The following is a 23,309-nucleotide window of genomic DNA, read 5'->3' as shown; positions in this document are numbered from 1 at the left end:
AATGACAGGCCAAGAGAAAGTGCTCCTAGTGGTCCATAATGACAGGCCAAGAGAAAGTGCTCCTAGTGGTCCATAATGACAGGCCAAGAGAAAGTGCTCCTAGTGGTCCATAATGACAGGCCAAGAGAAAGTGCTCCTAGTGGTCCATAATGACAGGCCAAGAGAAAGTGCCGCTATAGGTCCATAATGACAGGTCATGAGAAAGTGCCGCTATAGGTCCATAATGACAGGCCAAGAGAAAGTGCTCCTAGTGGTCCATAATGACAGGCCAAGAGAAAGTGCTCCTAGAGGTCCATAATGACAGGTCATGAGAAAGTGCCGCTATAGGTCCATAATGAAAGGCCTAGAGAAAGTGCTCCTAGTGGTCCATAATGACAGGTCAAGAGAAAGTGTCCCTGGTGAGGCTTTACTTCTTGGGTGAAAGGCAGACACATGCTTTCAGTCAAGTATTTTTAGATTAATTTCTGTAATTCAGGTAAATTAATGTTCTTGTAAAACATAACGAAATGCTTACTCAAATTATAGGCGCAACTTAGACATTAACTTAAAATGAAATATTTTGGGTGTTTTTGAAAGCTTTATGGATTCTTAGTCAGACAGACCTTCACACACCCTGTCATATCATGAAATTTATTTATAAAATAATCATGATACAACTATAAACACTCAAAAACTTTAAACAAAAATGAGAAATAATAGTTATACAATATATCACAACAGATACCATCGACAAATACATAAATGTAAGCTTTTTACTTAATTCAACCAATGAATTTCTATAAATTGTTTTAGACTTTTCATAAAACCTTGGTTTCTTATCTAAAGAACATTACTGAAAAACATCTAGGTCAAGTATGAAGATTAAATCTTCTACAAGTTTCTGAAAAAAGGCTCTGAATTAATAGCAAGAACTAAGAAAAAGTGCACATGTATAATACATTTGTCAGGGCAATAAAATAATGCAAGAGAGTGGAAGAAGAAAGGAGTTGTAGTGATAATCCAATAAAAAAAGCTTTTAAATTAACAATACAATTATAAACCAAGATGGCCAAAATTATTTCTTAGGGTAAGATTTACACTAAAACAATACCATGCTGTGCTTTTATGGATTGATATTCATACAAACTTGTTGAAAAGTAACACATACACTCATCTGATATTTAAATGTTAGCATTCAAAATAAACCACCATGAAAATGGTAACTAAAACATTGAATATAGAAGTTTTAAGGAAGTATATATGAAAGCAATGAATGTCAATATTTGCTGAGCTCCCTGTGCCATGTGCTAAGGCTTCCTCACCACTCCCACTTCCTGTGTGTTAAGGACACCACAATACCTGATGAGGACACCACAATACCCCGATCTTATCTGACCATTAATCTTCACAACTTCAGTTTTTCATAATTACTATGGCTGTCCCATACTTGTACACATCTTCAGAGTATCAGATTAAAGCTTCCATTTTTAATTGTCAATAGAGGACAAACTTACAATTATAGTTTATAATCTGTTTACACTGATATGTTGCCTTTAGGGTAGGGCATCTTCCAACATTCAGTGATGCCATTAGTGGTAGTTTAGTCCATAGTTGATAAGCAAACATCTCCACCAATTTGTCAGTTAAAATTTAAAGTACCTTTAAACTAATTAAATCATATTGCATTGTATAGGCAGAATGCATTGCAGTAAGTGATTCATTTTAAAGACATCTGAAGATTAAAATAACTTTATAACAATAAAAAAAAAAAAACCTATAAAAACAACATACTTCTCCACACTCACTCATCTGTTGTAACAGTTTTTCAGTATTTGACAATTATGAAGATAAAGTTATGGACCTCACTGTATACAAGAGCATAACATCTCTGGCAACATGTGCAGGGGTGTTGAAATGTTTTTAAGTATAAGGACATATCCCTAAAGTTGGTGGGGGTCTGGGTGTCCTCCCTCATGAGGGGACTAAGTGTTTTCATTGCGCTTTACCCACCTACCAAAATTAGTTTTAACCTTTCTGAAACACCAATTCTGTCTTCTTGTGATTTATTTTCATTCAGAAACACATTTTACATGAAAAGAATCATGTACAATATCATGATTGACTAACATAAGGTTCATTTATGTTTTAAACATACAAAATATAGACAGGGATGTCAATGTAAACTTGTAAAAAAAGAGGAAACTAGTACGAAATAGGAGTATCGCAATCACACTATATATAAATAAAAAAAATAATTGCATAGATCAGATAAAGGCATCAATATAAATTTTAAAGTTTTGTGGCCAAAATAGAGGAAATCAGCTGAAAAGAGGAAAATTGGCATCCCTGTTATAAGATCAATTTACATGTTAGAGCTGCACTCTCAAAGATTGACTGTTTGACAACTTTTTTATTTTTGGTATTTGAATGAGCCAGTTTTGCGTAACTGTCTGGAAACCAGTAATACAAGACGGCTGACAAAAGATCAGATCTGCCCCACAGTTTTTCATGTTCACAAAAATAAATGTTTTATGGCTTAAAGCGTTACTAATGCTTAAGGAAAAATAAAATCTGGCAGTTTTCAAAACAATTTAGATCTGTTCAATTGTGAGTAATCTGATATATGACTGAATTGAAAACATTGATACCAAAATCTGCTAATTCTGAGACACTAACTGAAGAAAATGTCAAAATTGTTAATCTGTGAGATTGAAGTTTTTATTCATGTAAATAACAAAAATTAAAAATTATGATGTTGCTGTAAGAAAATGTCGTTACCCTGGCAAGAACTTCTCCTTTTCAGGGTTAGAATTAAGCTTATCACGCAATTGCATAAATTTGCGCATAGTTTAAGTGCTCACTTGCAAAATGACAACATTAGATATCATTACCATATGAACGTAGGCTGCAGTTTTTATTAAATGCCTGTATCCATAATAAAATGAAGGCCATCCAACAATGCTGTCTGCAAATTATGTCAACATTAATTTAATTACAGTCTGATCATGAAAATAAAGGTCCTAAATTTCAAATCACAAAACTAGATTGATTGTGGGGAAAACCAAATACATAATTCGAACCCTGCCCGTCAATCTAGAATTTGACACCATTTTAACATCTATTTTGGAACCATACAAAACAAAGAATAGATGTTGTTTAATTTAAAGCTAAGTTTGTGTTTCTAACTAGATAAAAGCCAGTGTTCCATTTACAAAAAAAAAAAATCAGATCAGGAAAGTATATTGAAAAATTTTCAGTGTCCAAGATCTGCTCTCCCTCTGGTAATGATTGGAATCAGCCTATCAATTCTTCATCAAATAAACTCAATTAATTAAATTTGAATCATTGAAATTTGTATTAATAAGTTTATATACAAAATATCAGGTAAAATAATAATTTATGCACTAAATAAATCTACTTTAACTTCATCTTCTTGAAAATACATATTCAGCATACTCAAGATACAACAATGGCATTGGAATTTTTATGACATTCATGACAATATATTGAACACTCAAAGAAATAGGGACATAGACAATGTATTGACCAAGACTTGATTTTGTTATGATCAGTAGTGTAATTCTAATTAAGCGCATCGTTTATTTAAAATAGCACCTCATACTTAATATTCTAATGGTTAGATGCTATGTGACATGATGAGATAAAAGGCAATTCATCATACTTTAAACCTGTAAAATTATACTGCATGTTCTAAACTTTTTAAAACATAGTCAAAATATCTTATACTAATCATGGTTTCTTTGGTTTTCATACTATGTTATAACGTATCCCATCATATACATGGGACAACTCCCACCCAAAATGGCAAGACTTCGGAGAGGTATGACTTTGAATAGGTACAATTACAGGTCATAATAATTTTGTATTTACAAAATATCAATATATTAGAATTTTGAATGAAATACAATTTAACATGGTTAAGCTATGGCTGACATAGTATTGACTGACAGAACGGACAGACTTATAAATATATTGTATGACTCCTTTTCATTGTTTAAGACCACACCATAAATATTGAAACTAGCGATAATGTGTATAATCACATGCCTATAAATTTTGGCATATTCATCACGGATTAACACAGTTTGGGAAATGCAGAAACTTCGAAAAAGACAAAAAAGTAAAAGTTTGTGATTCACTCACCCGCGACTGGGGAAGGTTTTTTCATCACACACCATCGTGGTTTCCACTAAAAAAAAGAAAATAAGCGTTTTTCAAGGGAACCAGAACTCTGCATTAAATGCTTTTATGCAAATGTCAGTATTTACAAGATATTTACCTTTTTACCGTCGCGATATTTAACTTTTCCTTCCACAATTGTACTCATTTCGGCCATGTTTATCCATGTTTTGATTCCAATGACCTGAAAATGTAACAGAGCCATTGATTGGCCAAATCGTTTTAGTTACAGCGAACTTCATGGGGGAGGCTACACTAGTCAACGGTGCGAAATGAACAGGAACTCAGTAAGATAAACATGTACTGTGATGTATATATGTAGAAGCCTATGATGTATTATTTCTTTATACATTCATTTTTAAGTCAGGAACATATATTTAACAAACAGCAAAATATGTCCAATTACATGAAATGGTTCTATTACATAGCTTTCCTATTTCGGTTTCATTTCTTTTGTATTAATAAAATATACTTGCAAAGGAGTTATGTGTCTTTTATTTAAGGCTGCATGCAATATTTTGTATACCAATGCATATCTCATCATGGTATATATAGATAATAATGAAACAACTTTTCACAACAGACTTTTACTGTAACCTTTGTTTTCAAAGTTTCACACACGACTGTAAGGCCTGGGCCGTATGTGATATTTCATAAAGCGTAAGCCGAAGCAATAATTCATTTAATAAAAGCATATGCAGGATTCTACTTCTGACCAATGCAATATTCTTTACAGCTCTGACAGTATGATAACATGGGAACAAAGAGTAAATTACAATAGCTAGGACGGGTATACATAATAATCAATCGTTCTGATTTTGGTTTAAACATTTTTATGAACTAAATGATAGTAATAACATACACCAGAACCAAATAAAGTATACACCATCTGCCACATGTTCACGTCGCGAAAGCAAGACTGTTTTCATTCACATTGCTTTAAAAAAGATCTAAATGCGTGCAGGTGCTTTTTCAATTCATATCAAGAAAAGAAGATTAAATAGATGTTTGATGTGTTACAGTAGAGACTGTATATCTCTTTTATCCAACACGCATTTTTTCATAACATAGAAATCATTAAAGTAGTTGCCTACATGTTATAGCAAAACTATTTTGGAAAAACATGTATATAGCATGTCACATTGTCTCAAATGTATCTGAGAAGGTAATTTTGTAATAATGAATATCTCAAGTTCATTATCAATCTTGGCATTTTGCTAACAAAGGAGATTCATTAAAATGTTCTAAAAACTTTTTGTATCAGCAACAAACAAATGAGGGAGAAATTGCCCCCAATTATCATGGGATTTTCTTAAAATTAATTTACAAAGTGCTGTTGTTGTTTTTAAATTCACTACAAAAGCGGCAGGTTCCCGATGGCAATAAAATGACCCTGTAATAGCTGCAATGAAGCCACCAAAATTCTTGCTTAAATATAACATAGCAATTATATACTAACATGTATGTATTATATCATGGAAAAATAGCATGAAAACTTGTCGACGAATGCAATTATTTTCAAAAATATTGCAGGCACGGATTCAGCCCTGTGTTGTAGGGCTGAAGCCCTCCACCCCAGTTGGGCGCGAGGATACGCTAAGGGACAGGTTGGTCTTTTTTTCTTTAATTGTTAATTAATGCAGGGCTGATATGTCAATTTTCATGCGGAGTATTCCCTTATAAGCAGATCAATACATCATGGTTTATTACCGTCAACCGGTCCGGGGCAATTAATTGTGTGTACAGCTGACAACCAAGCAAGCAGTTCGTCTAGAATACCGTGACATTGTGAAATTTATAATGCGAATTTGATTGCTTTTATCACGGACCTATAATAGGTCCATGCTTGTATGCAGCTCGATTTACCAATGAAAACGAAGGACACGGAGAGCGGCAATCTTTTGATTGCCAGTGATGCAGAGTGCAGTGTTATGACAAAGTCCTATTGTTTATCTAAATAATAAAATTGCACCTAGTTTTAATATGATATGTTAGTAAACTTTGTTCAGTTCTTTGCATTTAATCCTTATCAGTGAGAACTTCGAACTTATTACCATTGCAAATTTTATATGTTACACGTTCATATATCTTGTATCAAAGATGGTAAGTTTATGAGTATGCAAATTTGTTCACGACACTATCAGTCTGTACAATAAAAAATAATAGTGTGTAAGTGTGATAAAATATTGCTTGCATTTTGTTGCATAAGTACCCTTACATACACATCTTAAACCTGCCACTAAATGCTTTTTTTTTCGTTTTCGATAAGCTCTTAGTTATATGACGGGTAAATATACAGTATGCATGCGTGTACATATTGAATGCAAAATTTGAAAGGTTGGTTCAATCATTATAACCAATCATTTGTAAATAATCATACAACTATATAATATGTATAAGTAATGTACTTTTTGAACATGTATTATTTATATTATTAACTACATTGTATGCCATGTCACTTATATCATATGTTAAATCACTGAAAAGTGGAATAAAAGAGAATATATATAAGCAAGCAGTTCGTCTAGAATACCGTGATATTGTGAAATTTATAATGCGAATTTGATTGCTTTTATCACGGACCTATAATAGGTCCATGCTTGTATGCAGCTCGATTTACCAATGAAAACGAAGGACACGGAGAGCGGCAATCTTTTGATTGCCAGTGATGCAGAGTGCAGTGTTATGACAAAGTCCTATTGTTTATCTAAATAATAAAATTGCACCTAGTTTTAATATGATATGTTAGTAAACTTTGTTCAGTTCTTTGCATTTAATCCTTATCAGTGAGAACTTCGAACTTCTTACCATTGCAAATGTTATATGTTAAATGTTCATATATCTTGTATTAAAGATGGTAAGTTTATGAGTATGTCCTTGTATTTGCTGCCTCCCAAGGATACATGTATACTGATATGTAAAGAAGTAGGAAATCGCACAACTATGAAGACAAAAAGTGTGTTGAAATGACTTTATTTGCTGGAAAACTCGTCCATTGTAATCATCCTGACTTGTCTGAATCTGGCCCTGTATTGAACATTATTTTATATGAAGCGGGTCATATTTCAATCTTTTAAATTGTGACAACACAGTTGTCAAAAAATATGCTCGCGACGTCAACGAAATATGATGTCGAACATAATTATGTTTGTTGTAAATGAACACTACTGAATGTAAATAATTAAAAGGATAAGACGTTTTACTATAATAATCGAAACATAATTTCATGAATGTTGCATAACTGTCTACGATTATGAAAGAATAACAATTGTTCTTTGAAGACAGTATATATATATATATATATATAAAACTTCATTGTCAACTACTGTACATAAAGTCCGCTGTAATAAAATAAAACCTCAATTATCGCCCTTGTTCAATCTTCCGCTGGTCCACATCATCTCAAAATGATTGCAGATGTTCATCCTTTGATACAAACTTTTCTGGGAACTTTATTTACATGGGGCCTTACTGCACTTGGCTCTTCACTCGTATTTGTTTTTAACAGCGGGCAGGTAAAATCAGACTCGAACCAATCTTTTCAATACCACACTGGTATAATTGAATTTCGGATAATCTATTTTCGGATAAAAAGTAAACATTACCTGGATCTTCCAGCGCTTTGTTCGGTTTAGGCAAACAGTGGCTCACATCAGCAAACGATTTCGTTTTGTTTAACTGTTATATGAAAGTGAATACTGTACATGGCAAGCGGGGTACCACCTTGCTCACGTTAGAATTTAAAAGTAACGTTAGCTACTGTGAGCGAAAACCCAAACCCAAATTGTTTATGGATGTTTTATTTTAAGATTTATTTTATGGCAAATCCTTCACATTAATTTTTGTCACCATTTAGGTCCATTCAATCCGATTGGGATTTGTAGATGATAATATTACGTCAATGAATTATCATAAAAACCATTTTATGTTATTTCATAATTTTTTAACAATTATGTGTTTAAGCTTTATCTTACTATCAAAATACAACTGTATATATACAAGAAGTGCATGTGCTTTTTACTTATGCAAAAGATTTGTTAGCCTTAATTTGATATAACAGGTAAAGCCTGTTTTTTAATGCATTTAATTTTTGTTTGTGCTGTAACGGTCCACTTGTAGTCGGCGGATGTGCGTTATAAACGGAAGTACGTTCAAAACGGATGTTAACTTGGTTGGTAAGTGGAGTGGACCCCTTCAGGGTCGAGCATGCTTTTCCGTGAAGGGATCTGTTGGTGTTTGTTTCATTACACCAGAAAGCTTGGCTATCTGGTGTTTGTTTGTTTCATGGTCGCACGTTACAAATGGTGGCAGCAGTGGGATAATGACAACTGCCAGAACAGAGTTGCCTTACCTATAAGATTCCCAGTCTAAGACTCGGGACGAGTCTTCTCGGAGGGGAAAGTAATGTAACGGTCCGCTTGTAGGCGGCGGATGTGCGTTATAAACGGAAGTACGTTCAAAACGGATGTTAACTTGGTTGGTAATATGCAAATTAGCAAAGCCCGGGCTCTGTGTTAATAGAGAATTTGTGTATATAAATACGAGTGGACCCCTTCAGGGTCGAGCATGCATTTCCCTGAAGGGATCTGTTGGTGTTTGTTTCGTGACGCCAGAAAGCTCGGCTATCTGGTGTTTGTTTGTTTCACGGTCGCACGTTACAGTGCAAATTAAATACTTTTACAGTTTATGAGTTACATTGCAAATCATGAATATATAACATTTTATGATCTATTTCAAGCATCAGATATTTCTCTAAATACAATTACAATGTTTTTCAAAATACTCCCTATTTTTTCACCAACCCGTTTAGATGTTTAGGTATTAGAAGAATCTTGTTTTGAACATCTATTACTATCGGGAGCGACTGTTAAGTTTAACTGAAATTGGGGCTGGTTCTTGAGGGAAACAATTGGGACAAAGTGTTCCTTTAGATTTTCATTGCAATGTTCAATTATACAAGTTATTATTGTTTTTGCCTTCAAATTTATATTCCTGGTAAAATCTTGAAGGTCCATGCTGATCAGACTAACTGTCTGATTGAAATTTGGACAAAAACATGATTTGGTTTTCCATCAGTATTTTTAAAAAAACTTCCATAATTCCTAAATCTAATTTTGTACACTCTTGAGCCGAAAAGTACAATGTTTTTTTGGTTATCTTGCGTATATACATCATATTACACGGCATCCGGGCAGTGGGACATTGCATTGTATGATGCTCAACCGTAAAAAAGACATTGCAACTTGCCAATTTAACAGAAACTGAAGCGGAAATACACGACATTCAGATTGTTCCCATCTGTGTGGTCAAAATGAATGTTCGAATGCCGGGCCAAATATAATTGGACATCTCGAAGGTCATTTTCTGGTACATGGTTAAATAACAAAAACAACATGTTTATTATTATTCACTTGTATCAATATTACATACATAGGAATACATATTGAACTTTTTAAATGCATTATTATGAATTATATACTGCGAAGAACAGTTAGAACATGGAGACTTGTTATTTTTTTAAATAGCAGCTCTATTAACCATATAATGATAGGTCTGACAACTCTGTCAGGTCTGACTGAAATTTTAGGTTTGAAGGTGTCTGCTTTCATTGTCATCACCAAAGAGGACGTTGCTTCAATCCCCACCAGGGTAACGTTCTCAGAATTGATACCAATCTCCAGTCTGTTATAAAATATATTTCAGTGTATTTCAAGTATGAAGTAGTCTGTTTACTAAGACACCAATTATGTGTTGCATTGTGGAAATCACTCATATGTTCAAAGGCTGTCGTTTACTATATGTATACTAGTCATAAAATGTAAAATAAATATCAATAAATCGATTTTTTTTTACAAAATGGCCATATTGCAAAGCAAAGTGACAAAAAGAAATTCTTTTCAGAGATTCCGATGTTGGATCTATATGGTAGTGTCTATTCATATTTTTATTACTCATTTACATTTCTCACAATTAACTTCTCGTCATTTACTTCTCATAATTTTCTACTAAAATGCCCATATCAACTAATATCGGTCATGCATTAACAATGTTAAACGGTTTTTCACACCTTATCAATTGCCTTTCAACTGTCACTGCAATTTTTACAACTTGAGAAAATTTTAATACCTAGCAATTGTTTGTTTATTTTGGAACACGCGTTAGGGAAAAAGTGTGAAATTATTACCTCGAGGGAGCCATAAGGTTTTGTGCATGATTTGTGTACTTGGGACCGAGAATATTGCTTGACTCTTCGACATAATTAGGTTTCGATGCAGCGTAGGTATATTTTATATGAAAATAGAAGCAAAAAAATTCGGGACCAAGCTCCGACCCCTTAGAACATTTTGCAACCTACACTTTTTTGTTTTCTTAAGTCTGCTCAATAAATGTGATGTTATTGTTTGAATTTTTCTTATTTACTTTATTTTCAGCGAAAAATTCTTGATGGCAGCTTGGGATTTGCAGCAGGGGTAAGTTACTTACTGTGGATACCAAATTTCTGAAATGAGAAATTGTGTGTGTGTGTTTGTCACAAAGTACATCGAATTAGAAAAGGAATGCTATTAAATCAAAGAAAATTCAATGCAAACTGATTTTCAATAGGACAACATGCTTGTAGATAGATACTATTTTCATCGTGGTAATTTTTTATCATGAATTCAGGTAAAGTTATCGGTAATTTGTAGTACTTATGTATATATATATATATATATATTTTGCAGGTAATGATGGCAGCCTCCTATTGGTCACTGTTGGCCCCAGCTATAGAGATGGCAGAGAGATCAGGGAGTTATGGTGCCGAAGGTCAATGGGCGTTTATTCCTGTTGCCATTGGTTTCACCCTTGGGGCTGTGTTTGTGTACGGTGCTGATTTCTTCATGCCCTTACTGGTAATAGTTACTTTTGTGCTCCAAATTGTCTGTGTCATGTGAAAATTCTACTACTATAATGTATCTATAGGAAGAAAAGTGCCATACTCAAAACTGACAACTGACCTGAAAATTATTATGATGCAATTTGCCACAATGATCTAACAGAAGTTGGGAATGACATCCACACACTTGTACTTATTTTATGTTTTCTATTTGTGAACATGGAGTGGCAGTGTATTTCCAACAGGAAAACAAAGGTAAGAAAAGTCAAGATGTAATGACTTGTGAAAACATATATTTATAACCTCGACAAACAAAGGGGATGTATTTGAGTCACCCTGTGGATGGACGGTCAGTCAGTCCATAGCAATATACCGGAGGATAACTTGAAAATTAATGGATATAATTTAATTAAACTTCGTACGATGATAGAATGTTATGTGAGGAAGTGTAGTGAAAAGAACCATAACTCTATTTTAGATAATTACAGAGTTATTGCCCTTTGTTACTTTTTCTTGCTAAGAGCAAACCTGTTAACTCAGAGATGGAACTTCATACAATGGTTATGCACATTGAGAGAAAGTGCAGTGTACAAGAAAAGACATATAAGGCATAATTTTATTTCAGCTAATTACATAGTTATTGCCCTATGTAACTTTTTCTTTTCAGCAGCATATCATTGAAATTACTCAATTTATTTTAATAATTCAACATACTTTGGTCAAGCATGATAAGTAGAAATGCAGTGTACAACAGCCTCTTTTCAAAAAAAGTTTGCCATTCCTGTGCATTCAGGGGTATTCGTCATTCCTGTGACAAGAGTTATTTTGTTGTAAGGTGCTACACTTACAATATCGGGCAAACTTGAAGTTTGAAAATTAAATTCAAAATAATTAAACCATTCAATGCTAGTGTAAGAGGAATGCTATGGTGTAACTTATTTCCAAACAGCAATAAACATGCATTTGTGTTGTGTCACTTTCAGGGTGCTGACAGCACTACGAGCCTAGCTCTGTCCCTCGACTCGAACCAGAAACAGTACAAGGATGGACACACGCTAGACTCCACCATACAGATACCAGAACACCAGTATGAGGATGGTAGGAATACTAACTTAACTTTCTCTGTTTAATTTCGGTATTTAATCTTCATTTTACAAAATAAATATTATTTTATCATAATTGTCTTGTCAACCAGCTTCCTTCAAAGAATATAACAGAATAATTAGACAGTGAGGCCCATAGCTTTACAAAAATATAGTTGTGCTTAGCTCCATGCTTTTATAAAAGACTTGAAATTGTTTAAAAAAATGGGGGGCTGTAGTAATATCAGTTCACTGATGTCATTACTTATAAAAGGAATGCAATTTGAGGCGATATATTAATGTTTGCACCAGATATTAAGGTTCTTGAATTTTATAAATTTTAGATTTACTTGTTCAACTTATAACTTGACCTGCCCCTCAGGTTACAAGTCATCAGGGGGTCTTCAGCGACGGCGGGGTGGTGACCAGCCTGTATCCCCATCCCTGGGCGACCAGTCCATGCCAGGCAATACACCTTCAGTGAGCTGGAGGAGAATACTCCTCCTCATCATCGCCATCACAATACATAACATCCCTGGTATTTCAGCACTTCCGGCATTTATATCTTGTTATCAATTTTAAAATTTTATGCTTTAACTGAAACTACTAAGTGTTATTATATAATAAACCAGGTTTTCAGAAAGTAAAACCTGGTTTTTAGAAAAAGGTACCACATTGTTTGGGTGAAAGGGCATCTTTAAGTTTACTTATGGCATTGGTAAATTTATTTAAGTTTGAAATATAGCGACCAAACTTGGTAAATAGAGAGAGTTTATGGAGATCTTTCATAGGGTTGCATTTTGGGCTACTAGAGTCAAGAGCAAGGTCACTGTTACTAAAATAGAAAAATGGCTGGTACTGAATAGGTTGACATATTGCGACCAAACTTGGTTTATAGAAAGAGTTTATGGCGACCTTTCATGGGATCGCATTTGGGGCCCCTAGGGTCAAAGTCAAGGTCACTGTTACTAAAAAAGGGAAAACAGCTTAAATTGAAAAACTTTCGTTAGATTTGACATATTGTGTCCAAACATGGTATGTAGGAAGAGTTAATGGAGGTGTTTTAATGGTCACTGTTATTAAAAAAAAATAGAGCTGAAACTGAATCTCTCAACGAAGGCTGAAGTTCTTCAGTTTATTGAAAACCTATAAATATAAAAACAATTATTTGCATTATTAACGTTTGTTGAATATTTCAAGGACAGTGCATAATTTCATATAACTTCAGAGGGCCTGGCAGTAGGGGTGGGGTTTGGTGCTATTGGGAAATCTCCCGCAGCCACTTTTGAAAATGCAAGGTAAGAAATGCACATTTCTTTGTGGGAGATAACCAGCCCAATTTCACACAGCGTTCTAAATCTTGCTTGTTGCTCTTTGCATACCACATGATGTATAAAAAATGTTTTATAGTCATTTATTGAAAATACTATGAGCTTAAGGCCAAAAAAAAAAAATGTCTTGTTTCTGGTCACATGCCTCAAAAAAAACAGGGTCGGTAGGTAGGTTTTTTTTTTTTTTTTTTTTTTTTTTTTTTATTCAAACCTTTGGAATGAAATAGTATAGCGTTTGAAAAATGATGAAATATTGTCTGCCAATACAACATCATCAAATATGGCTTAAAGGAAACTGGACACAAGTTTATAACCATATTTATGTATTTATTAGTTTAACAGAACAACAACAGCACTATTACATGACAAGAAGCAACAAGTCCAAGACTAGAATTTGAAATAATCTCAAGAAACAATTGTCATTCTTTGTCAGAAAACAAATATAAACATGGATGGAAGAAACCGTAATACTGGGTATTTAAACATCACAGAGACAAAATATCATTTTATTAGATTCAGTGGTTTATGCAATGCATAAAACTATGTCTGTGATAACCTTTAGCTGTATATTTTTTTATGTTTAATGAAAATTTTGAGTCAGATATTTATCTAAATATTTTTTTCACAGGTTTTATAAAAAATGATGTCTTTGTTCTGATCATATTTACACACACACACACACACACATATATATGAAAATAATAATAAAATGACATGTGTTTATATGAATAAATCTATAAACATTTTCACCTGTTCATTATTCATTCAAGACTTCCCCATGTCCCAACCCCATAGACCAATTTATCAAGGTATATATATATATATATATATATATATATATATATATGCATTCATAGCCAAAACAGTGAAAACTTAGATCTGTAACATACTATGTTAAGCAAACAGATTTGACCCTGATCAGACAGCTCATTGAGATGTCTTATCAGGGTCTACTCTGTGTGCAAAGGCATGCCAAAGGGTTTCTGAGGTAAAGGGTAAAGTTTACTACTTAGTATGCACGGTTAAGTATTGAGTTCTACTGTAAACACGTCATTACTTTTTGGCACCAAATGGACGGGCATGAATTGGTTCGAGTCCCTTCTCAATGCAAGTTTCACAGGTAGGCAGCACAGTTTTGAATCGCTTTTTCAACTCTGCATCAACTTTTGCATTATCTGATGCACAAAAGCAACACAGATCAGCCTTGGCAAAATCTGATCTGTAGAATGCAAGCTCTACTGAAGTCTCACATGTAATACCAAGCCTGACATGGACTTTGTTGTGTAGAGAGCTATTGGGCACAGTAATGAATGAGCCACATGTATATTCATCCTCTGAAAGCAAAGTAATAAGCTGCATTTGCTGCCTTTCCGTGAGCTTGCTTTTAGCATATAGAACTCTAGGCTTTGTACACTCTACACACTCTACAGAGTACCTTGCATTTTGTGCTGTGAATATCGAGGCATCGACATCCGTCTTTGAGAAAGCTGTGGCTGAATTCTTTTTAAGAGCTGTAACCCCTACAACGTTACACTTACCTTTAGCTGTGGGTGCGGTATAACTTGGCCTGTCATGGTCGTTTGTATCCTGCCCCTTTACTTCGGCATATGACTTGTAATGTTCCTTACTTTCATCTCGAAAAACAGGATCTGGTAGCCATTCAAGAAGTTCCTGAGGTGTACTTACTGCTGTACAACAGGCAGGATCCCCACACTTTCGAATTTGGAAAGAGTATTGTCTTTGTCGAGTGTGTTGGTCAAGCCATGTTTGAAAGGATTCTACTGACTGGGTGTGTTTTTTCTGAAGTTTGCTCAAATCAAGATCAGGGAACATACCTGCTAGATGTCTCTTGAACAAGTCAATGTCATCATCACTTACGGGATCCTCTACTTTAAATGAGTTGCCCTTCAGTGACAGTCTTGAGAATCTATTTTGTACAACCCTTTGAATAGGCTCGACTGAAGAGACCCATTTGTCTTTGAGTTCTGGCTTTTTACCTACCAACTCTCTTATGCTGTTCATGCTGCTACAGCTTTTGAACACCCCGTCATCATCAGCTCGCTCCAGGGCACAGTTTTGCAAACCCAAGTTGAGAATGCTCATTATGCGTTCTGCTGGGTTGCACCAGCTGTTGCCTGGTGCACATCTGGCCAATATCAACATGTCCAGATCCAGCTTGCTGAAAAGACCAATGTTGGCACACTGAACACTTACCAAATTGTTCCTTTGGTCAGTGCCACCGTCTGTGTATCTCAAAAGCACCTTAGGCGTTGGACCTTGTGACAGTACTTTTGTCAACAATGCAGAATGACGAAAAGCACTAGATGTCTGGAAAACTGAATCATTGACTACTACATGCACAGTGCCAGACACAAACGACTTGTCAGTACTGTCAGGAACATCATTGACTAAATACACGGATGGTGTTAGACTACTGCAGTGCATATCATGATCAGCGGCTACATTTTCCATTGATGCAGGGGTAATGGTTTGTTTGCCTCTCACACCGGTGGAAATGGGTAATCCAGGATTGCCAACAGGCACCTTGGCCTTGTCATCTGAACAAACAAGCATGCCATACTTACCAAGCTCTATGGCTTTACTCTTCATGTACTTGTACATTGCAGCACAAAAGTGCTGGTCCTGGTGAGCTAATCTTAACTGCCTCCTTTGGATTTTGTACTGAACAGGTATTTTACTAGTGAAGTTCAGTGCTGCATGTGCATATGGATTTCGTGGCTGGAACTGTAACCTTACCAGACTTTTTGAAGGGACAAGCGTTCCCTCAGGACACTTGTCGGCTGCCTCAACAATCATCTCTTCCAGATTGATCCACTGACTAAGGTGAAGGCCACTGTGCCGGCGATCATCAACTGCAGTGTATGACTCAACTACTTCATTTAGAACAGTAAAAAAATCATCAAACTTGTCTGATGGTCTGCCAAAATTCATATCCCTGAGGTCTGCAATCAGTCCCGTTTCACCAAGGGCAATAAGCCGCAGCCTCTGTTCCATTTCTGGGTTACTTACCTGACTTGCATCAAGGGCCAACTCTTTATATATGAAGTCAACCACACTTGGTTTGAGAGTTGCTATATTGCTCAATTTCTGTTTGAAATATCTTTTTTGATATCTTGTGTGAAACTCTGGGAGCTTATTTTGGACTTGTGACACTACTCGAATAGGGTCTACTAAAGACTCTTCAGAAGAACGATTTTTGATTGTTTTAGCAACAAACACTACAGACACAGAACTCCCCCCGGGACAATACTTGTACAAATCAATGTCGACAGACAGGGACATTTCTGCAAAGAATCTAGCTCTCTGTTGGTTCTTTTGAAACGGTGTTGACAAGTGTGTTTTTTCATCAAAGAAAATGGGAACATTAGTATCTGGGCACTGGGCAACAGCTTGATCAAATACAAGATATTTTTCCTTAACAAATACAGATTTGGCACGATGTTCGATTGAAATATCAGACCCTACTGTTCTAGGAGGGTGGTCAGCAGACTGCCTTTCAGATTGAGAAGTCAGCTGTTTCTGAAGATATTCCTTGTATCTACAAAGACAAGTAGCTAACGTTTCTACATCAGCCTTAAACTCAAACCAGCTACTTGAAAATATTGGTCTGTTTAAGAGGCTAAACAAAGCTTCTGAATGTGAGTGTAGACCATCTTGGGTCAATGGTTGGGCTTTCAACTTCTTCCTCTTGAATTCGTTGTAACCTTGGAACTTCTCAAATGGCTCGGGCACAGGAACAACATCTTTGAAGCGTAATGACGTATCATTTATGGTCTGATGCTGGTTGGTGATATACCATAAAGCGTTGGTCAATACCTGCAATAGAGCATAGATAATGATTAACCTTTTACCTTTTTCATATCATTTATTTAAGAACTCCGCCCACTATGAACATTTACTCTGGGCATTTTTTTTATAGCCAGGCATCTCAATATTACAAATAGCAAGGAGTTAGGACTGATATCTATACTAAATATTCTTTAAATAAGCCAACAGTTTTAAAGTCCTGATCAGATGGGTCCTATGGCTTTATCTGATTTGGGTCTTCTCTCTTTGCAAAGACATATTTATGAGATCAAATAATGGGTGAGCCCAAGGGTAGGTACAATGTGATCCTGAAATAAACTATTTGCTTTAAATGTATTACAAATTAACAAAGAGTGTTGCAGATCATGATCTGACAGACCATGCATGTATGAATATATTTAGATGTGTTGACACTTAGTAAGTACAAAATAAAATTTGATGATTTACCTGGATGATGTATGAGCCTTCATCTTTGACAGCGCTTTTGTGTAGTTTAAGGTCTCTTGACACACACATCTCTACAACGTCATTGTAAAGTTCATCTTTTCTGTTGTGACTGTACAAATAAATAAATAGGTTTGCAAATCTTATATATAAATTTCAAAATTCAAGGGATTAAACTGCAAAACTAATGCATTTTTATTGTTGTTTTTTAGTGTTGAAACACTTTTATAATATCGCCCTTTTATATATAAATCAGTTTTCTAAAGTCATTATTTCTGAGAATAAAATCAGGGACCTCATATTTAAACATTTTGCATTCACAGCTTATTGACCGATTAATATATATTAGTTCAGAATGTGCACAAGTCTGACTGGCAATATACTAGAGCTTACTTTAATTGTTGAGATATTAGGCCTTAACTTTAACCACAGATTCACAACATTTCATTTGTACTTTTTTAAATATATATTTAAAAAGTTTTAATACCAGGTTTTCTTAACAGGATGAACCTTCGTGCCAGCCAGAAGAATATTGAAGGCATTCAAAGTGGTGGCTATTGGTACCCCTTTGGTACTGCTCGTTTCATCTGGTGTTGCAGTTACACATTGCAGTTTCAGTGATTTGACAGGATAGAACCCCTTTAGGTCACCAATTGTTAGATCTGGATCAATCTCGTATAATTCAGAATCTGGCCGTACATCGGTCTGTAAAAAAATAAATATATGCAGAGCTTCACATAAATCTCTTTTATATTTATCCAGCAAACCCTATCTTCTATGTGAGCAGGACTAGTATTGCCTCAAAAAGCCGGGTGTTACAAGATAGGATTTGATGGATACACAAAGAAAATATTTATCATGAAAACACAAAATATGTTTTATATCTGGAGCTCTTTTTATCTAAATGACCACAGTTCCTACTTTATTTATTAAAAGCAAACTGATCAAATAACCCAGATAAGAGATCGCCCCTTCATTCTTCTATCTGCTTTAATTATAGTATCGGGCATCTAACTAAGTGTAATGTCAATGGTTCTTCATACAGAAAATTAATTTTAATCCTTTAAAACATTAAAAACGAAGGTCCAAAAATGAAACGTTTTAATATGACGTTCGGTATTTGAGAGAGACGAAGTATTTAAATCCATTCACTCAGCATAATGATTCACGCTTCGTCGGCATTATTTTGCCTTAATTCGTCCGATTCAAATAAACCTTGTATATGTGTATAGATAGTCTTTTGAATTACGAAAATGTCGGTGCCAAAACTGTCATTCTCGGTCGAGGCATTATTTGTTTTACGATGGCCCTTTTACGATATCTAAACAACCATACAACTTACCGAACATTTAGCTTCAAGTCGGACATTTTCTCGCTCGCCATGTAAATCGATGAAAAGACTTTTTATTGTTGTTTGCGAATGGACAACTTTAATGACACTACAACCGTCGAAGTGCGAACATTTGTCTATTTTTATGGCTATCAAATGCGTAACAGACGTCGTCTGCGCAGGGCCAGCCATCTTCGACACGGCCGTATAAAAAACACGTCACGAATAGCGCGGTTTACTCTTCGGCGCCGGGACCGGGAATCCCGGCTCACTTTACGCTAATTATAAAAAACGGTCTTTACGCTATAAAAAAAAAACGGTCGGGGGGTAAAAAGTAGGGTCGGTCGGGTGACCAGAAACAAGACATTTTTTTTATTTGGCCTAATGATATATGGCGAGAGGTTTTGACCGGGTAACTAAATTTTTTGCTGTCTATTCAAAACTTCTGTGCTTGACAGTACTTAGATTCAGTAAAATTATTATAGAATATGACCTTGATTTGAGAAAATCGAATAACAGAGTAATTAATTTTCTTATTAATAAAAAAGCATCAAAAACTAATCTTGAAGGAAATGTTATGTAAACAACAGACAAAAAAAATTTTGTTGACTTTTAGTGTTATTTATATGAAGCTATGTTATAATGTACAGCAGTATAAAATCAGTGGATTGGTATTTTGTGGTATTTTCATGTTCAAATAAATTAGCCATATTTTTGGTCTTTTCATTGTTTGCTCGAAAGAAACATTTCCAGTCGAAAACATTGATCCATGAGGTTTTATTTCTGGTCATGCAAGCATTGTCAGTTATTGGTCATTGCATGTAACAAACCGTTCAACAAAATGGAACTGAATGTAAATAACATGGCCACAGAAAAATCACATATCAGAAAACAACAACAATGAATCTGATATGTGAACATTTTAGACAAAAGCATGACTTGAAAACATAACAAAATGATGAAACCATTGATGTCTGCAGAAAATGCAACACTGATGCAAAAAATGAAAAAAATAATGTGAAACCTCAGATCAATTTCAGCATTATAGTCATTTACATTCCTGTATTTGAGTGTTTTCATTGAGTCTTCAAACCCCTCTTCACAAAGCAGAATGAGGGCTATATAGGAATCAAATGCATTGCCATTTATGTTCATCTGGGCAAAATGAGGGAGGGGGTGGGGGGGGGGTCCATTTGAGTTTGGACACCTTATTTGGTCATGTTTTTCTATTGAAAACATCACATAAAAATACACTTTTAAATTTATTCTTTAGCCACATGAACAAGAAATGTTGGTACATCAGTTCATTGGTCAGTCAGTCTGCCCTGTTTTTGTCCGGTCCACATATTTCTCATTCCTGGTTGGATTTTAAAAAGTTTTGGCAGAAGTGATCACCATAGCATTCGGATGTATCACACTCAAGACCCGTGTCCTTACCTTCCAGGTCAAGTTCACAGCAACCATCTGAACTTAGTATGTGTAAGTCGGTCGGTCCTGTTTTTGACTGGTCCATATCTTTTTCATTCATGGTTCGCTTTCAAAAGTATTTTGCAGAAGTGACCACCTTAGTATGAGGATGTGTTGCGCACCAGACCTGTGTCTCTACTTTCAAGGTGAAGGTCACAGCAACATTCTGAACTTAGTTTGTTTTACTATATAAGTCTTACTGATAATAGTTTGTGCCGGGTCCATATCTTTCTCATTCATGTTAGGTATTTTAAAAGTATTTAGCAGAGTAATGACAATAGTATGACGATTTGTTGCCCTTATGGACCTTTGTCCCTACCTTCAAGGTTAAGTTCACTGTAACCTTCTGGATTCAGTATGTTTTGCTATATAAGCTTTTTCTGATAACAGTCTGTGTCCTGTCCATATCTTTGATGTGTTGGATTTTAGAATTATTTGGCAGATGTGACCATCATAGTATGACACAAGAACCATGTCCCCACTTCGAGATCAAGGTCGAAGCAAACTTCTGAACTTAGTATGCTTTGCTTTGTAAGCATTTCAAATGATAGTTTGTGTCTGGTACATATCTTTGTCATACAAGGTCAGATTCTGGCATCCTAACACCTGTTTGTGTGTGGCTATAATTAATCACATTCTGTTAAAACTATAGTTTACTTTCCTATATTTGAGTCATTTCTGTTACTTCATTTGAGTGTTTTCACTGTTTACTTTTTGTTGTTTCTAGTCCTGTTTTTAGTCAAAACTGATCTGTCTTATTTTGATATTTGTTCTGTTACAGCAGTTTGCATTTAAATTAAAGTGCCAAAAAATCATATTCCATTATATTACTGTACTTTTAAAGAAGCAATATACTGTGGTATGTATGGCGGTACCTGAGTTGCTCTGTATTGCAGTATACTGTGGTACGCTCTTGGGGTATCGTGGCTCCTCCAATGACTATTATCATTTCAATACTGACTTTCATTGATGCGAATAACTCATTAGGTCATAGCAAATGTCTATTTTGTGTCTAATATGATTACAGTAGTTCATAAGAACTTGATTGAACCTCATGTACATAACATTTCCTTTTTCTAGAGATGCAAACGAATGGCAAAATTGATATTCGGTAATTCTTTCAATCATATATTCGAATATTCGATAACAAAAACAAATCTTTTGGATGTTGCAGTTAACCATTTTATCCTCTTTAGTAATATCCAGGGCCTTTTTACCCGTCTTTGTTGTGCCCTGTTCCCGCTCCCTGATTTCACCTTTGAAACCAAACGTTTGATCAAATATTCGAATATTCGTTTGCATCCCTACACTTTTCATACAATAAGTTATATTTGCTGTCTGATCATCAGCAGTAAATATACCGGTAGGTACATAATAAGGATTAAAGTTTTGCTTAAATATGGATTACTTAAGGATGAGTATTTGTGTCGATGCTCCAAACAATATGAAACCATATGACCATTGTTTGATAACTTGGTCATATTGTTAGTAAGATGTGTTTATAAGGGCCTAGCTGTCTTGTACACTGGCCATTGCATGAAGCCTTTAATCAATATTTTTCATTATTTTTGAAAGAAAAAAAACAAAAGTGACAATCTGTATTGATTTCATTTAAACATAAGTACATTAATAATGTTTAATAGTTTAAGTTTGTTCTAGATTTAGAAGAATGTACAGTTTGTTAATCAATGTAGGTGTCTAACATTGTCACAGTGTAGCCAGCATTATATCAATTTATCTGCCTATCATTGTCAGAGTGAAGCCAGAATGTTTTTCAATGTTGGTGCCTATCATTTTTGTAGTGTAGCCAGCATTTAATCAAAGTATATGCCTACCATTGTCAGAGTCTAGCCACTGTTATATCAAAGTAGGTGGCCATCAATGTCAGATGTATCCAGCATTATGTCAATGTAGTTGCCTATCATTGTCAGACTATATTCAGCATTTTGTAGGTGCCTCTCATTGTCAGAGTGTAGTCAGCATTATATAAAGTAGGTGCCTGTCATCGTCAGAGTGTAGCCAGCATCATATTAATGTAAGTGCATATCATTGTCAGACTATATGCAGCATTTTGTAGGTGCCTCTCATTGTCAAGAGTGTAGCCAGCATTATATCAATGTAGGTGCTTATCATTGTCAGAGTGTAGCCAGCATTATATCAACATTGGTGCCAATCATTGCCAGAGTCTAGCCAGCATGTGTATCAACGTTCTTGCCCATCATTGTCAGAGTCTAGCCAGCATGTGTATCAACGTTCTTGCCCATCATTGTCAGAGTCTAGCCAGTATGTGTATCAACGTTCTTGCCCATCATTGTCAGAGTCTAGCCAGCATGTGTATCAACGTTCTTGCCCATCATTGTCAGAGTCTAGCCAGCATGTGTATCAACGTTCTTGCCCATCATTGTCAGAGTCTAGCCAGCATGTGTATCAACGTTCTTGCCCATCATTGTCAGAGTCTAGCCAGTATGTGTATCATCGTTCTTGCCCATCATTGTCAGAGTCTAGCCAGCATGTGTATCAACATTCTTGCCCATCATTGTCAGAGTCTAGCCAGTATGTGTATCAACGTTCTTGCCCATCATTGTCAGAGTCTAGCCAGCATGTGTATCAACATTTCTTGCCCATCATTGTCAGAGGCTAGCCAGCATGTGTATCAACGTTCTTGCCCATCATTGTCAGAGTTTAGCCAGTATGTTTATCAACATAGGTGCCTATCATTGTCAAAGTGTTGCCAGCATTATATCAATGTAGGTTCTTATCATTGTCAATATGTA

At 35.2% G+C, this 23,309-nt stretch overlaps 2 protein-coding genes and 1 long non-coding RNA gene across 5 annotated transcripts in view; 1 reads left to right on the top strand and 2 right to left on the bottom strand.

Moving 5' to 3' along the window:
* LOC128213182 (uncharacterized) overlaps positions 1-4,346 on the bottom strand; it is a 30,379-nt gene extending 26,033 nt beyond the window's left edge. For both annotated transcript variants that reach the window (XM_052918738.1, XM_052918743.1), the window contains exons 1-2: positions 4,280-4,346; positions 4,144-4,189 (exon numbers count right to left, since the gene is read on the bottom strand). In XM_052918738.1, the coding sequence (XP_052774698.1) occupies positions 4,144-4,189; positions 4,280-4,336 (103 nt within the window). In that variant the 5' untranslated portion in view covers positions 4,337-4,346. The remainder of the gene's footprint in view (positions 1-4,143; positions 4,190-4,279) is intronic.
* A 3,214-nt stretch (positions 4,347-7,560) lies between these two features.
* The window catches only part of LOC128211443 (zinc transporter ZIP11-like), a 42,096-nt gene continuing 26,347 nt past the window's right edge, over positions 7,561-23,309 (top strand). For both annotated transcript variants that reach the window (XM_052916251.1, XM_052916247.1), the window contains exons 1-6: positions 7,561-7,694; positions 10,611-10,649; positions 10,902-11,069; positions 12,037-12,151; positions 12,518-12,673; positions 13,364-13,433. In XM_052916251.1, the coding sequence (XP_052772211.1) occupies positions 7,587-7,694; positions 10,611-10,649; positions 10,902-11,069; positions 12,037-12,151; positions 12,518-12,673; positions 13,364-13,433 (656 nt within the window). In that variant the 5' untranslated portion in view covers positions 7,561-7,586. The remainder of the gene's footprint in view (positions 7,695-10,610; positions 10,650-10,901; positions 11,070-12,036; positions 12,152-12,517; positions 12,674-13,363; positions 13,434-23,309) is intronic.
* On the bottom strand, positions 17,176-18,343 carry LOC128211454 (uncharacterized). Its single transcript, XR_008257291.1, has 3 exons — positions 18,226-18,343; positions 17,742-17,850; positions 17,176-17,303 (listed from the first exon to the last, which is right to left on the bottom strand). It is a non-coding gene; the product is annotated as an uncharacterized LOC128211454 (long non-coding RNA).

Source organism: Mya arenaria, chromosome 2, assembly GCF_026914265.1.
Source record: "Mya arenaria isolate MELC-2E11 chromosome 2, ASM2691426v1".
In the NCBI taxonomy this organism is placed as follows: domain Eukaryota; kingdom Metazoa; phylum Mollusca; class Bivalvia; order Myida; family Myidae; genus Mya; species Mya arenaria.
The sequence above is the reverse complement of the archived record's forward strand: the minus strand, read 5'-3'. Positions and strand labels throughout refer to the sequence as shown.